This window comes from Sebastes fasciatus, chromosome 3 (assembly GCF_043250625.1).
Source record: "Sebastes fasciatus isolate fSebFas1 chromosome 3, fSebFas1.pri, whole genome shotgun sequence".
NCBI lineage: Eukaryota > Metazoa > Chordata > Actinopteri > Perciformes > Sebastidae > Sebastes > Sebastes fasciatus.
Window position 1 is genome coordinate 32253146 of NC_133797.1, and position 16052 is coordinate 32269197.

Below are 16052 nucleotides of genomic sequence, written 5' to 3' on the forward strand. Positions count from 1 at the left end.
GCGTTTGATCACATGGCTACAATTCACCTGAGATGGAGACAAAGAGAGCAAAGAGAGAGGAGAGAGAGAGAGAGAGAGAGGGAGAGAAACCCAGAGTCCGGCTCAACATGAGAGGCTGCGGACACACAGGGGTTATTGTTGCATTCATTTTCACTGTGTGTGTGTGTGTGTGTGTGTGTGTGTGTGTCCATCAGATGCTGCTGAAGTCGATTCTCTTCCTTCCCATCAGGCCATGCTTTAACGGCACAAATCAAGCATGTAGCACAAATCAACTATTTGCAGTCTTGGCTTTTACGCACAAAAACATGACGACAGGGAAAAAAGTTCTTAGACGGATTTATCATTAAATTTATTTTTAAGAAAAAAAGTGACTTGTATTTGTTTTTAGAAACATTTTCAAGCTGAAAGAGCCACTTTACTGTTTTTATCTACATGTCTTCATCTCTTCCAGCAGTTTGTATTCAGAAAGCAGCTATATAGGCTAAATCAGAATCAGAATCGGAATTGGAATCGGAATCAGAATCAGAATCAGAATCAGAATTAGAATCAGAATCAGAATCGTGTTTATTGCCAGGTGTAAGAGGGATACACTAGGAATTTGCTTTGTTTTTGTTGGTGCAAGTAAACAGTATAATAACAAAAGAATAGATAAAAACGTTAGAATAAAATAAGAATAAAAAATGGAACGTCTACCAATATACAATATACAAAATAAGCTATAAACAAAAATAAACATGATAGATTTAATTATTGATGAATTAATTCTGGTTTCATTTGCATTGAACAATTCCACATTGGTCTGCATGCTGTATAGGCCTATAGGCCTGATAACAACCTAAAACTGGTTAAACTGGTGATTTCTAAAACGCTGACTAACTCTGCAGGACTTCAGCAGCTGTGGGGCATTTAAGCATCTCATTGTTTTGCCATTGACTTACTGGAACCAATAATTCTAGGCTACATTTTGTCTTTAAAACACTATAGCCTATACCTGTCACTTAATTATTTTTTTTACCTGTGTGACATCACCATTGTGGGCGTGGTTGAAAGTCAAACAGAAACTGATTGGCATGTGTTCAGGAGCCTAAAAACACAAGTGTATTTAAGTTTGCTAGCTGTTTTAAACATTAAATAATGTCATGTTGTCTCTGATCACGTTTCAAAATAAAAGTAACACAACGTGATCTTCTTGGGTATCATACTGCAGTGAACAGTAAACAGTGTTTCCAGGAAAAGTGGAACACTTCTCTAAGTATGTTTACATCATGCATAAACATAGGCTACATAATAATTCAATAATGTAGATGGACTTAGGTGGCTCAAGATGTTAAAGCTGCAATCTTGAGGTTGGTAGTTCACATCTGATCAAGGATGTCAAAATCATTGACTTTCTGAATAAATATTCTGATACAGTTCATAAAGAAACAATGTGTGTTAGTGAATATTTGTTTTAGTAATGCACTAATCGGACTTTGGCTGAACCTATCCTTTCAAATCAAAACTGCTTAAAAGATTATATTATTATTTGGTCAAATAGAAAAATACTGATGCTGGATTAATTATCATCGACTTTATGACGACATCACTAACCCAAATATAGCCTTTCCTACATAACTGATTAATTATTATTTATTTATTAGCCTACATTTTCTTTTGAAAAATAAGATCTTTTAATTAACTTGATTTTATTTTTATATAAAGATTATAGCTCAAAGCTTTATTTCCTGTATCAAACTGCTTAAATCAGAGCTGCACTTTAGATTTATTTTTTTTTTTTTAGAGGAACGTGACCACACGAGGCAATAACTCTCCTCATGATTGTTTATTTGTTTGATATAACATGTCAACACGTCCAACAACGCTGGCCTTCTCCTGCCTCTAAATGGGCGCACTGTAGAGTCATTTAAGCCACTCCGATGTAAAAATCTCACCTCTTCTCTGTTGGAAATGCTGCAGTGATGGACAAGACGCGCATTAAACAGTGTGTTGCTCTCGTCCAGTCAGAGAGTAGCGGGATAATTAGCGGACCAATCAGAGCGCGGTGCGCAGCCCGAGGGGGCGGGGCTTACTGTGTGCTGGAATGCTGCCTCTCTGGGAATGTTTTCCACTTTCAATCACTTTTTTTTCCTCCCAGTCCTCCTCACAAGGCGCTCTTTAAGCTCCGGTGTTGCCACACAGAGCAGCCATTCATCGGCTCTACAGTCAGCCACACACACTCCCAATGTTGAACCACTGGACATCTAAATTGGTAAGTTATGTAATTTTTTTTTTTTTTTTAAAACAAAATTTATATCAGAAAATGAAATATTTCATATCAGTATATCTTGTGCCAGGTGTATTATTTTTAAATTGGAGGAGGTTTGTTAATTTGGCTTCGATGAAAATGTATTTTCTGGATGCGGTTCGTCCAAATAGCATTATCATTATTAGGCTATATTAATATTATTATTGGCTAGAGATACGCAGTATGGTCACATTTAATCCGCTAACTCTCTTTATCTATTAAGTAAACCGGGCTTAATTCACAGGAAAACTACAATTATATTTGTTTTTCCTTATTTGTGGACTTAATTAGTACTGAATTGTTTGTATTATACTTAATATGTCTTTTAGGTGTAACTACTTTTTGCTGAATCGGATTTGCAGCCGACGGTGGAAAAGGATTTGGACACTTTTTACGCATCAGTATGGCTTTGCCTGAGAAGAGTCAGCAATAACTGGAACAGACGTCTTATTCAGAAAATAATTAATTAAAACTGAATAGTTTGGACTCTCTCTTTAAAAAAAAAAAATCATTTGACATTCATTGGTTGTCTTCTTATTAGTTGAAAGTTAAAAAAAAAAAAAAAAAAAAAAATGTCTGGTGAGGATCACAGCCTGTCCGAGGCGGAACTGAGTCCCGGAGGTTCAGACGACGGTCACTCTCTGTCACCGACTCAACCCGGAGCTCCTCCACCCGGCCAGGAGTCACCTCTGAGCGGACCTCCGCCGCAGCTCACCTCGCTCTGCGCCGCGGACGGCAGCGAGGAGGATGGAGATGGAGAGGGAGGCGACGTGGCCAAATCGGAGATAGAAGACGATCGATTCCCGATTGGCATCAGAGAAGCGGTCAGTCAGGTGCTGGACGGATACGACTGGACTCTCGTGCCCATGCCGGTGCGCGTTAACAACGGAAACAAAGCGAAGCCCCACGTGAAGAGGCCCATGAACGCCTTCATGGTTTGGGCTCAAGCTGCGAGGAGGAAACTGGCCGATCAGTATCCACACCTGCACAACGCCGAGCTCAGCAAGACTCTGGGCAAACTGTGGAGGTTTGTATGGATGGAGGGGGGTGGTGGTTGTTTTCCACAGAGAAGAACAGAACAGTGTGGCCTTACATACAGTGGCACGTTTCCTCCTGTGTCGCCTGTGCGTAAAGGATAAGTGGGGGAAGTAGATGTGGAACTCAAAAAAAGTAGAAAGTGGGCAAATTATAAACTCAAACTGGTGATTGACACATAGAAACAGAAATCATGCTTTTTTTTGTTGTGTTCTTTTTATATAATGTCATGTAATATGAGCCTAAATGGCGAGTTTTAGATTCAAGATTCAAGAGTTTTATTTGCCATTTGCACCTAATATAAGTACATTGGAATTCTGAGCAGTTTACACCGAGTCAGCTTTAAGAAAAGAAAAATCAGAATACAAATATACAGTATATATGCTCCATGACCATGTTCCACAGAGAAGAACAGAACAGTGTGGCCATACAGTGGTGCACGTTTCCTGTGTCGCCTGTGCGTAAAGGATAAGTGGGAGTGGAACTCAGAAAAAGTAGAAAATTGGCAAATTATAAACTCAAGCTGGTGATTGTAAACAAAGAAAACACCTTGAAACAGAAATCATGCTTTTTTTGTTGAGCTCTTTTAATATAATGTAATGTAATATCAGCCTAAATGGCGAGTTTTACCCTCCATATGCAACACACACATACACACACACACACACACACACACACACACACACACACACACACACACACACACACACACACACACATACACACACACACTTATCTTATAGATGTGTAACTCAAAAAAAGTAGAAAGTGGGCACATTATAACCTCAAGCTGGTGATTGTAAACAAAGAAAACACATAGAAATAGAAATCAAAACACAGAGTCAGCTTTAAGAAAATAAAAAAGGTAGAAAAAAGCACAAGATAATTACAGTACAAAAGAGTAGCACATCCAACTCAACACAATAAATAAATAATTATTTAAATATAAAACGCCCTCAGTGTAGTCAATAAATAAACTAAACTACCCTCTGCATAGGAACGATACCCCCAGAATACAAATATACAGTATATATATGCTCCATGACCATGTTAAAAGAACTTGTAACTAAAAAAATATTTAAAAAAATAAATAATTAATATATTTCAGACAATTACACAGTGGAAGGCAGCATGTTGCACAGCATTACAGTCCATTCAGTTCAGGTGTACTGTGTGTCAATAATGGTATGGAGGTGAGGTGTGGGGTATTTGTGTCCCTCTTTAACGTCCTTCACCCTCCATATCCTCTGTGCACGGTGCTTGAATGCCACAATATTTATAATTATCACACATATTCTAAGAAAATACTTTAACATTAATTCATTAGGTTAAACTCAGTCCTTGTTTTTCTCCCCTCCAGGCTGCTGAATGAGAGCGACAAGAGGCCATTCATCGAGGAGGCGGAGAGGCTGAGGAAGCAGCACAAGAAGGACTACCCGGAGTACAAGTACCAGCCCAGGAGACGCAAAAACGGCAAACTAGCTACTACTGGTGACGCGGACAGCCAGGGGGAAGGGGAGGCCAGCCACTCCCAGTCCCACTACAAGACCCTGCATCTGGAGCACAACGGCGGGGCTGGGTCTCCACTGGGTGACCTGCACCACCACCACCATCACCACCACCATCCTGCTGGTATATAATCCTTTCAGATTTCAAGAGATATTTGGTCAAGAAAAAAAACATAAAACTAGTTTGATTTAAATCAAAGTAACACTAAAAGGAGAGGTCAAAGTTCACCTGACCATGTTGTCCCTTCTCCTCTTTCCTCTAGGTCAGGGTCACAGCCCGCCCACACCTCCCACCACCCCAAAGACAGAGCTCCAGTCTGGGAAACTGTCAGATGCCAAGAGGGAGGGGGCAGCAGGAGCGGCCGGAGGATCAGGGGGGTCCAGGGGTGGCCTCGGGGTCGGAGCTGAGGGGGCATCCGGCGGTCCGTCATCATCGAGCGCTAAACCCCACATCGACTTTGGCACCATGGACATCGGCGAGATCAGCCACGAGGTGATGTCCAACATCGAGCCGTTTGACGTGAACGAGTTCGACCAGTACCTTCCTCCGAACGGCCACCCGCAGAGCGCAACCGGGGCCTCTGCGGCCGGATCCTCGGCCTCGTCTTACGCCTACGCCCTGGCTGCTGCTAGTGGGCACTCCGCGTGGCTCTCCAAACAGCAGCAGCAGCAGCCCCAAGCCTCTCCGTCGTCCTCCGACCCCTCCAAGGCCCAGATCAAGAGCGAGTCTGCGGCCGGGAGCCACTACGCCGAGGCCTCGTCCTCTCCCTCCTCAGGCACCCATGTCACCTACACCCCGCTCAGCCTCCCCCATTATGGCTCTGCTTTCCCCTCGCTGGCCTCCAGGGCTCAGTTCGAGTACGGCGAGCACCAGGCCCCTGGGGCGTACTATGCCCACTCCAGCCAGGCCCCGGGGCTGTACTCAGCCTTCTCCTACATGGGCCCTACACAGAGGCCTCTGTACACTACCATCGGAGACCCCTCCAGCGTGGCCCCCTCTCACAGCCCCACGCACTGGGAGCAGCCTGTTTACACCACACTCACAAGACCTTGAGGGAGACCAGCTGAGCAGAGGGAAATATGGGAAGTGTGTGAGTGGATCTGTGTGTCTGTGGGTGCGCAAATATGTGAGCGTGTGATTGTGTATGTGTATGTGTATGTGTGTGTGCGCCCGTGCCATATTGATGTTACATTAGAGGTTTTTACTTTTTTAGCCAATATAATGCAAGACGCATCCACGGGGCCTTACAGAGTAAAAACAAAAAAAAAACAGCCACAAACTCACACAATATAAAGTGTGAATCAACTGCCAATCAGAAATGAAATTAACAAACGTGTGCCATCATAAAATTGTATAAGTTGGGATGTACATACATGAGGTAGAGGAGTGAGACACTGAGAGTGAACAGATGTTGCATTGATGAGTGACTCTGATTTGACCCAGACAAACGACGGGTTTAGACTGACATAATCAGATTTTATTAACCAAACTAAAGCAGATGTTTTTGATGTTATTGTGTTATTTTATATGAGTAGTAAGTTTATTGTTGATATCCTAGGGTGTAACTTTATTGTGACTGATTTGATATTACACTAATACATCTGCACCACTGCTTTGGGAAAAGCATGTTTTGTTTTCAATAAGATGTTCCCTGGAGTTGTTTTTTCGTGGCCAGGAAAGGATAGTTGCAACCTCTTTTTTTCTTTGTACATAGCACACTCTGTATCTCTGTCCTTTCATTACATTGACTTCACTGAACTGAAGAATTAAGCATTTAAGGGGAAAAATAGGAAAAAGAGAGGGAAAGAGATGTATTTCAGTTTAACGCTCAGTCTTGGACACTTACCTCAATTCTATTCATTTTGTGCCAATAGCAAAGGAGAAATACAACACTGGATACCTGGTCAAATAATGCTGAAGGTATTCACAATTTCAGAGCAGTAAACCTCCGCTTCAGTCTTTGCTTTTTGCTTTTTAAGTGCCTAACATTTTGCTGATTCACATCTGATTTTTCTCCCAATAACTGAGTTCAAATCTATAAGTGCAAAGTCTCAACCAAATCTCTTCAGATAATTGGCCAGCTTTGGGCGCTACTTAAGGATTAGAATCACATGTACGACCGCTCTGCACTGCATGTAGGCCAAAAGCATGTTTTCGTCTTTACAGTTTTTTTCCTCCTATATTCCCAAATAGACCTCTTCCTCTTCAGCAATGTGAATAATGGTCATTACCACGGTCTCTATTACGTGATGTATCATTTCATACTGACCCTCTTACCATGTAGTTATTATTTGTATGTCAGTAATAATGCATTGTGTGTCACACCTTTGCTTCTTCCATTTTGTATAATTCTGGATAGTTTTGTAAAGTGTTTGCTATACATTCACTTTGAGTATTTTGCTTCCATACAAGAAAAGCAATGTTGAAATTTTATTGTTGTCATCTATTAAATCAATTTATTTATAAAAAAAACAAAAAACTCTGTGTAAGAGCGTTATTTTATGCCATGGTTCAGAGATAACACATGGAGCCAGTGAAGGGTGGAAAAAAATTAATTAAAAACACGCTGCTGACGTGTGAACTGTAATAACAACACAATCAGTGCCCCACCAACCTAAGCTGTTTAGTGTGTTTGTGTGTGTGGTAGGCTAAAATTGACTACTAATTCCCCACATTTAATCGGCTGGGGACTGCGTGTTACTGAGAAAGACAAAGAAAGCCATTCAGCGAGGGAGAGGGACAGAAGCAGAGAGAAGGGGTGGGTGTAAAGAGCCAGAGGCAAGGCCAATTTCAGCTCAGTAACCGGCGTACACTTGGACTTTTGTACATGGCTTTCCTTTCACTCTGCCCTCTCCTCTCCACCTGAGGCTCCCTCCCTGCCTCCACACTCAGCTGCTGTTTAAACCCATTCAGCACGCATCCAAAATCAAAATGTCAAGTTCATTGTGGGATTGTGGAGATGTAAAACATAAATGATGATAGACGACGACGTGGTGGTCTTTTGCAACAAAAACAAGGGTGAGAGCTGAAATTAGTAGAAAGTGGAAGGTAATTCACGGAGCAGTCCAAACCAGCTGTTCATTTTCACCATAAATTACACGAGCTACACTTGGTTTATGAATTTTAAAATGGTTGCACTCAGAGAACTGGGATTTCATCCGATCAGGTGATTCACAAACACTGATAGAATCATGTTGTGAGCACGGAAAGAAAAAAAGATAATGTGGTTGGAAGGAAACTAATTAGATAAAAATATCAAACGGGACAATACTTCAACTGTTGGTTCCAGCTTTAGGCCTCTTCTCAGAAACCAGAAATAAACCTTGAATTGCATAAAACAGAAAGAGAGGAAATATTAGAGAATGAAACATATATATGAATGATTACACTGTCAATAAACCCTATTGACATGTGGGAGTTTATGACAGATCTAAAGGCTTTGAATCTGAGGAGATTTCAACCGTAGAAGTTGACAAAGGATGCATTGAAAATACACCACAACAACTCATGCTGCAGCAAAGTAAATTTCTAGTTTTGATCTGTTTTCAGGACTGGATATAGTCCCAGATCCTCATTCACTGTGTTTTACTTGACTGATGGTGATTTGATTACATGCAAATTTGCTTGGGAACATGCATCATCAAGCAGCTCAAATGTGAAGGGACTTGAGGTGAAGCCCGACTTGTTACCATTTTTTGTCAAAGGTGCATATTCCCAAACAAATTTATGTTCAACCAAATTAACATAAAGAGGACGCCAATGGGGGCCCATTGTTTATATTTTTGGCCTGAGGTCCCCAAAACTGTTGAAATATATGTTAAGGGATTGCAGGTGAAAATGTGTCAACATTGGCCAAATCTGGCAGATTTACATATTAGTAAATGATGATTAATAAGATCTGCCCCTGAAAATAAATATAATACAAAAAAAGTAAAGATACAGTAAAATGAGAGTATCAAAAATAAGGTTTGTTTGAAATCAATCCAGCTGTTCATGGAAAGTAATTAGTAGGCTACATTTACACAATCACTGCATTTAGGTAAAATTTCAGTACTTGATCTTACTTTACTTCCACTACTCTACATTTCAGATTAATAATAATAATAATAATAATATTTCTTCTTATTATTATAACTTTATTTATATAGCATCTTTCAAAGACAAAGTTATAAAGTGCTTTACAGTAAAAGCATGATAAAAGTAAATAACATCCAGAACTTAAGATAAAAACAAGATAAAATTATATTAATAGTTACAACAATGCACCATCAGTAAAGAAAAAGCCATACGATAAAAGTGAGTTTCTAAGAAGAGATTTAAAGGAAGATACTGAGTTTGCCTGCCTGTGAACCTCAGGTAGGGAGTTCCACAGCTGAGGGGCCCGGACAGCAAGAGCCTGGTCACCTTTGTTGACAAGTTTGGATCTTGGAACGATTGGTACCGGTCCTGCCAGAGGATCTCAAGCATCGATCAGGTTCATAACTATAGCCTATTGTACGTTTTACTCGACTATATTTATTTGACAACTGTAGTTGCTTCTTATTTTTCAGATTAAGATTTTACGTAGCTACAAAACAAAGGATCATCTTTTAGAATATGATGCACTGTAGATTTATCTAAACAACAGTAGGCCTATATATAACAGCTGGAATTAGCTCGCTGCATGTCGACCAGCTGGAACATTAATAGACAGATAGATAGATAGATAGATAGATAGATAGATAGATGGATAGATATATAGAGCAAGTGTACAATAACATACTATATACAGTAGCAAAGTGTGCAAATTACATTAACATGCTGTTTTCATTTTAATGCATCACTAACAGCAATTTAATAATATAATATATATAGAAAATTATAACTCTCTGAAAGGGTCAATTCTATGTACCTTTACATATACAATACTGATAAGTATATTTTGCTGATAACTTACTACTTACTGGTATGTAAGTAGGAAAAAGGAAGGAAAAAGAATGACATTCCAGTTGGTAAAGAGGAAGATAAAGCACTAATAAAAAAAGAAAATATTGGAAGTTTGGCAGATAAAGTGAGATAAGGCAGAACATACTATAAAGTAGGCTGCAACAGACAGTCCTGTAGGTGGCGGTATGCACCTTAAAGCTGGTGTTGCAATCATCCGCAAAAACACACGAAGAAGAAGAAGAAGAAGAAGAAGCGTGTGACGTCCGGGAACTTCGGCTCTTTTAAGTGAGCCAGATCATTTGGCTCAGCTCACCAAGAAGAGCCGGCTCTTTCGGCTCCCAAACGGCTCTTCACTTTACCACTTCTGCCTTTTATAATTCAGCCAAATTTAGATCTGTTTTGACCTATGATTAGTATGTGTGCACATATATCACTTAAATTATTCAATTTAATTATACTAAACTTTATAATTTCCAGAATACCATAACTTTACATGCTGCTTCGTTTCCGACTGTCACTCATCTTGTCTGCTATTCGCGCACCGCACTCCTCTATCTCTTTCTCTCCTTCTCTCCTCCTCTCCCTCCTGCTCTGTACCTGTAGATCGTCAGCACGCCACGCATCCCCGTCCCTCCCCGCTCCCTCCCCGCACCTCCCTGCTTGATGGTATGATCATGGTCTGTCATCCCCTGATTGGTCGTACGGACGTCATTAACACAACATTCAGTCACAGTCAGTGCATGGAGTTCCCGTGGCGCGGAGAAAATTGTCCTATCATTCTGCCTTGAATTAATTAAAGAAAAAAGAAAAAAGAAAAAAACGGCTATTATCGTTCACTTAAAAGAGCCGGCTCAATGAACCGGCTCGTTCGTCACCGACACATCACTAGTGACGTCAGTCCAGGGGCGCCAAATCTGCAGCAGACAGAAACACAACACAGAAGTAGTGAACAGTGTTGTCACCGTCTAAATAGGTAAGAATTAGCTTTGTTCAGATTTATAATGATATATGCTGCTTTAAGGTTTTATCACAAGAACCTAAACTACTCGTTTAGAAAAAAAAATCAGCGCAGTCTGGTAAAAAAATGTCAGTTTGAGAAGTTAAACAGCAAGCTAACGGTTGAGTTCATAATACAATAACGGTCAATAACGTTTAATAACGGTTATAACGGTTAGTTAACGGTTACTAACGGTTAGAAGAGCTAGACGAACACCTGCTATGTGTCATGTGTGCTAACATGGCAGGTTGTCAGGGGATTAAGAGTTGTAAATGTTTGAGTATGACTTGAACATGATGAGACTAATGTTTAATATGTTTCAGCCAGCTGTCATGGACCTCAGCCCCTATGAGACAGACAACTCGGTCAGCTGCCGGCTGGCCTCTCAGATCCCTGATGTGTGCCGGACTGAGGACTGCTGTCTGGGCATCGACGAGGCAGGCAGGGGGCCTGTGCTGGGTATGCTGTTACTATGACAATACACACTGTCTTAACACGACTGACTGCATCCTTACATCTTCTGTTGCTGTCATCTGTCATTATTTTTGTCCTTCCTCCTGACTTTCAGCTGCCTCCAGTTACAATTCATGTAGAAATTAAACAGGTATCTTCACACAAATACCTGGGAGTTATAGACAGACAGACAGATAGACAGACAGACAGATAGACAGACAGACAGACAGACAGACAGACAGATAGACTACAAAAAAATATACCAGATATAAAAATACAAGGAGATGAAGAAAAACTGTTAAAACTGAATTGTCCTCCTGACTTTCAGCTGTCTCCAGTTACAATTCATAATGTAAAAATTAAACAGGTCTCTTCTTACAAATACCTGGGAGTTATAGATAGATAGATGGAAAGGTAGATAGATAGTAACTTTATTGATCCTGAGGAAAATTCAAGTTTCCAGCATCACAGTTCCATAGAGCAAAACATGTTAGTAAAAAAGTTAGTAGTGCAAAGTACAAAAAAATATACCAGATATAAAAATACAAGGAGATGAAGAATTTTTTTTAAAACTGAATATAGTGCAGGGTAACAGCTGTGATACACGACTATTAAAAAGTGCAGAAGAGACTGTTAAAAATGAGTATAGTGCAGGGTAACTCCAGTAGCTTAGTCTATGAAAGTGCACTGTGTGCATTATTATCTGTCCTGCAGACCGTCCTCCTTTGTCCGATTTAGAGTCCCTACATTTACGCTTTTGTCCATCAGTCCATCTTTTTGCTAAATAATAATGAATGTGCTGCTAAGGAGATGTAAATCCAGAGGACAGATGGTATTTTTTAATGGGTTATGTATGGTTAATTGTGATGTGTTTTGTTTTTTGTCTGATGGGTCTTACTTGTCTGTCTGTCTATGGTAACAGTATGTCTATTGTATGTGTACTTTTTCTTAAACTGAGCTGCCTATGGATGCAAAATGAATTTCAGTGCAAACTGACAATAAAGTTGTATCGTATCTATAGTTTATCATGGAGATCATGATTTGCTATAGTCTGCCATGGTTTGAATGCATTGCTCATTTGTTCTAGCACTGACTGCATTGTGTCATGTGGTTACCATCATTTTTACACTGTTTATGTTTTGTGATGCAGGGCCCATGGTGTATGGAATATGTTTCTGTCCTGTTTCCAAAAAGCCGCAGCTGAAGGCTTCAAAAGTAGCAGGTAATCCTACATCTCTGCAGATGAGTTGATAATGATGTTACACACTCTTTCTCAGCGTGGTGCTTTTAAACTCATCCTCACTGTTATCTTACTGAAGAAAATATGAAGCTAACCGATTCATCTTTTCCTTTGTTCAAGTAGTTATAAATACCACCAGAAAACATAATAAGCAATACATAATTTTTTTGTTGATGCGTTTTGTCACTCCCTTATCAGATTCAAAGACTCTAACAGAGGCAGAAAGAGAGAATCTTTTCCAAACACTGGATGAAGCCAAAAGTTACATAGGCTGGGCTGTGCAGATCCTCTCACCAAACACCATCTCTACCAGCATGTTACAGAGGTATGTGGCTCACACAGTATCATGCACACTTGTTCTTTTGTCATATGCTGTGTTTTATATTTACACCCTGACAAAATGTCTGCTTTTGTTAGGACAAAATACAACCTGAACGCCCTTTCACATGATACAGCAATTGGTCTAGTACAGTATGCCCTGGACAGTGGAGTGCAGCTCACAGAGGTATGCACTTCATGTGAATATAAATAAATAATGATTTTGTTGTGTTGTCCCTGTGAATTGTGTGCTCTTCGTGTACTGTACAGTTCTGTGAGTGAAAGTCATGAATAGATTCAAGATGGAAACATTCAACATTAGACAACACAACATATTCCCGTTATCACTCATTTGTCTTCTTTCTTTTTTCCCCGTCTTACTTGGCCTGCCCTTCTCCAGGTATTTGTGGACACAGTTGGCCCAGCCGAGAAGTATGAGGAGAAACTCTCCAAGCTGTTCCCAGGTATCGAGGTGACTGTGAGACCGAAGGCCGACTCCCTCTTCCCCGTCGTCAGTGCAGCCAGTATCTGTGCGAAGGTTAGTGACCAGCAGCCTACTGGATCTCAGTTCACAGTAACTTCTGTATATTTCAATCTAGTCCCAATGTTGTCATGTTTTTGTGTCGACGTGACTAATGGGGACAAGAATTTTTGAAACTGGTCCAGTATTGAGGGAGAACTGTAGCCAGCAGCTGCAAAATGAGCTTTGAGGGCAAGTGAGCAGCGTCAATGTAACGTTACGTCCACTAAAAGTGCTTGCTTTTGCCGAACAGGCTCAGATTGTTATTATAAGTGTCCCTCAATACTGGACCAATTTCAGAAATTGTTGTCCATATTAGTCAGTAAATTACCCGTAATTCAGGATTATAGAGCTAAAAATTGCTGCTGCTGAAAAGCTCTGTGTCCACATTTTAAGCTTTGTTCAAAATCAGTCAGTAGTTTTTTGTTCTTCAGGTGGCCAGGGATCGTGTTGTAAAGGGCTGGAACTTTCCTGAGGACTTGGAAGAGGTTGATGCAGACTACGGCTCAGGATACCCCAGTGGTAATAGAAACGATCAACGGCTATTATAATCCTTCCGTGATGTGATCCATGTTTGAGAAATACTTTTTACATTTATTAAATAAAATCAGCATTACAGGCATTTCTTTTTTTAATTGTGTCACTGTTAACGTTACCTAAACAGGACAGTTATCGATGCATATAGAAACTGAATGTAGATAAACAGATTTTTTTCCCCCTGTCTTTTCAGACCCCAAGACTAAAGCGTGGCTGCTGAAGTACCTGGACCCAGTGTTCGGTTACCCTCAGTTTGTTCGATTTAGCTGGAGCACTGCCCAAACCCTGATGGACAGCAAGGGTGTGACTGTCCACTGGTAAAGAGCCTTAAATTAATTTGATTTTGAAAGTCCTTAGATGTATAAAAGGTTGATTTTGTAAGTTACGGTTATTTTTTTTTCATTTTTTAAGCCTTTATTACTACCGCAGTTAGAAGTCATCCTTGTTATATGAGCGCCCGCTCTACCAACTGAGCTATCGTGGCGCCCTGATTCCAGAAGTCAAATAATACCATTGAAATGCAGCATTAAAACATGATTTTCTGTGCCCGCTGTTATTCTGCTCTGAGAAAATTACTATCTCTGCTATTCTGTAACAGGAATTTGGCAGATAAAAAGAATTTTCTTAAAGCGTTAAATCACTTTCAAGCTTTTATCCACGTTCATGAAAGCCAAAAACAACATGAAAAAATTTGCTTTTGAGAATTGCTTTGTTGTGTGTTGTGCGAGTTTGTTGTTGCTTTGTGAAAACCACAACCCTTTGATTTCCAGGTCATGCTTAATGTCTGCAAATCCTTTGACTTGAGGAGACAAGAGCTAACCACAGTGTTAAAATCTGTCTGGTTTTATCAAATCTGTCCTCAGGGACGACGAGGACGAGGACGGGGAGAAGGCGGCTCAGCGGCAGAACAACCGGTCCATGTTGGCCTACTTCAGTGCATCAGCTGGAGGTAACAACCAAAACGCGACCCACCAGACACACCGCTTCTTCACTGAGCGGAGGCTGAAGAGCCTCGACACACTCTGAAGACAACACAGTAGAGGACACGCACACACACACACAGGAAATCATGTGCAAGCTTTCATGTGCAGACCAAACAGTGAGTCTTTGGCACAGATGTGGACTTTGATGAAACATTGCAGATATTGTATGTTTGTATCACCAATACAAACATAAATGAAGATCTATCTTTATTTGTTCTGTTTGTACCTGTTTTTTTTTTTTTTTATAAAATAATGTTTAAAACTCACTTTTTGACTGTAAGAGCCCTTGTTTTAAAATACACCATACAGAAGCAAAGAGGCATTGTTTGGAATGTGCTGCAATCTTTAATGCTAATACTGCCCTCTGGTGGCGAAGTGAAAGAATACACCAGGGTGTTGAAAAGCATGTTTAACATGAACCATTATGGGTCCCAACACAACCAGTGGACAAATGCAAAATATCCACTACACTATGATAACTGCTGAATGAAAACCACTCAGCACAGCTTGTTCAACAAACACTGAAATCACAGTCTCTCATGATGTTTTATCACATCGTTTAGGCTACAGTACTGCATAAAGACCATGGCTTATCATTTATGTGTTATTATGGGTATAGTATGATACCTGAGTTTTGACACATATAACAAAATCAGGAATACATTTAACAAAAGAAAAGAAAGTTTTCAAATGTTAAACTTCGTCTAAAACAAACAACCATACAATATTTATGCATTGCCTTATAAAATACAGTCTTAAATTATGATTCAAATCAGACATTGTCTAATCAAAGTATAATTTAAGAATGAGTAATCTTTCAATGCTAGCTTTCAGTACTTAACAGTTTTCAACACTTGGTGTTGTCGGCACCAAAACAGTTTGAGATTCAATACCCAGCCCTTGTAGGAAAACTACAAAACAAAAGGTCATGCTTTTCTGTTAAAATATAAATAAATACAGGTTTGTTTTTATTCTAATTTTAGCTTTCACATTATATTCTGTCTTTACAAAATTGATATATAACTTGCAAAAAAAAGATCACATTTGAATAACTGAAGCACCAGCAGCAGATATTTTGCACTAATACCTCTAAATATAGAAAAGGATTTTCTAGTCTTTTCAGTTTTACATGTTGAGACTACCCGCTACAGTATGAGGTAAAAAGGAGGATTGATGGTATTACTGCATTCTGTTCTTCTCTTTAAATACCACAGTGTAATCTGTATTAACCAAACAAAGCACATTTGGCG

General features: G+C 39.9%; 2 protein-coding genes across 2 annotated transcripts; both read left to right on the plus strand.

Moving 5' to 3' along the window:
- Positions 1–2123: 2123 nt before the first annotated feature.
- LOC141764790 (transcription factor Sox-10-like) lies at positions 2124–6537 on the plus strand. The gene is made up of 4 exons (XM_074630336.1): positions 2124–2248; positions 2614–3311; positions 4680–4951; positions 5091–6537. The coding sequence occupies exons 2-4, from the start codon at positions 2857–2859 to the stop codon at positions 5879–5881; spliced, it is 1518 nt and encodes a 505-aa protein (XP_074486437.1). The 5' UTR covers positions 2124–2248; positions 2614–2856; the 3' UTR covers positions 5882–6537.
- Positions 6538–10642: 4105 nt separating this feature from the next.
- Positions 10643–15066, plus strand: rnaseh2a (ribonuclease H2, subunit A). The gene is made up of 9 exons (XM_074630337.1): positions 10643–10727; positions 11075–11210; positions 12355–12426; positions 12643–12769; positions 12862–12949; positions 13163–13300; positions 13717–13804; positions 14013–14136; positions 14683–15066. Exons 2-9 carry the CDS (start codon positions 11084–11086, stop codon positions 14843–14845), a joined length of 927 nt encoding a protein of 308 aa, XP_074486438.1. The 5' UTR covers positions 10643–10727; positions 11075–11083; the 3' UTR covers positions 14846–15066.
- The last annotated feature ends 986 nt before the right edge of the window (positions 15067–16052 follow it).

Excerpts from the sequence above, each read along its gene's own strand:
- LOC141764790 (XM_074630336.1), top strand. The coding sequence starts at position 2,857 with ATGTCTGGTGAGGATCACAGCCTGTCCGAGGCGGAACTGAGTCCCGGA. Across the intron at positions 3,312-4,679 it reads ACTCTGGGCAAACTGTGGAG|GCTGCTGAATGAGAGCGACA; the intron begins GTTTGTATGGAT and ends TCTCCCCTCCAG. Across the intron at positions 4,952-5,090 it reads TCACCACCACCATCCTGCTG|GTCAGGGTCACAGCCCGCCC; the intron begins GTATATAATCCT and ends TCTTTCCTCTAG.
- rnaseh2a (XM_074630337.1), top strand. The coding sequence starts at position 11,084 with ATGGACCTCAGCCCCTATGAGACAGACAACTCGGTCAGCTGCCGGCTG. Across the intron at positions 11,211-12,354 it reads AGGCAGGGGGCCTGTGCTGG|GGCCCATGGTGTATGGAATA; the intron begins GTATGCTGTTAC and ends TTTGTGATGCAG. Across the intron at positions 13,805-14,012 it reads CGGCTCAGGATACCCCAGTG|ACCCCAAGACTAAAGCGTGG; the intron begins GTAATAGAAACG and ends CTGTCTTTTCAG.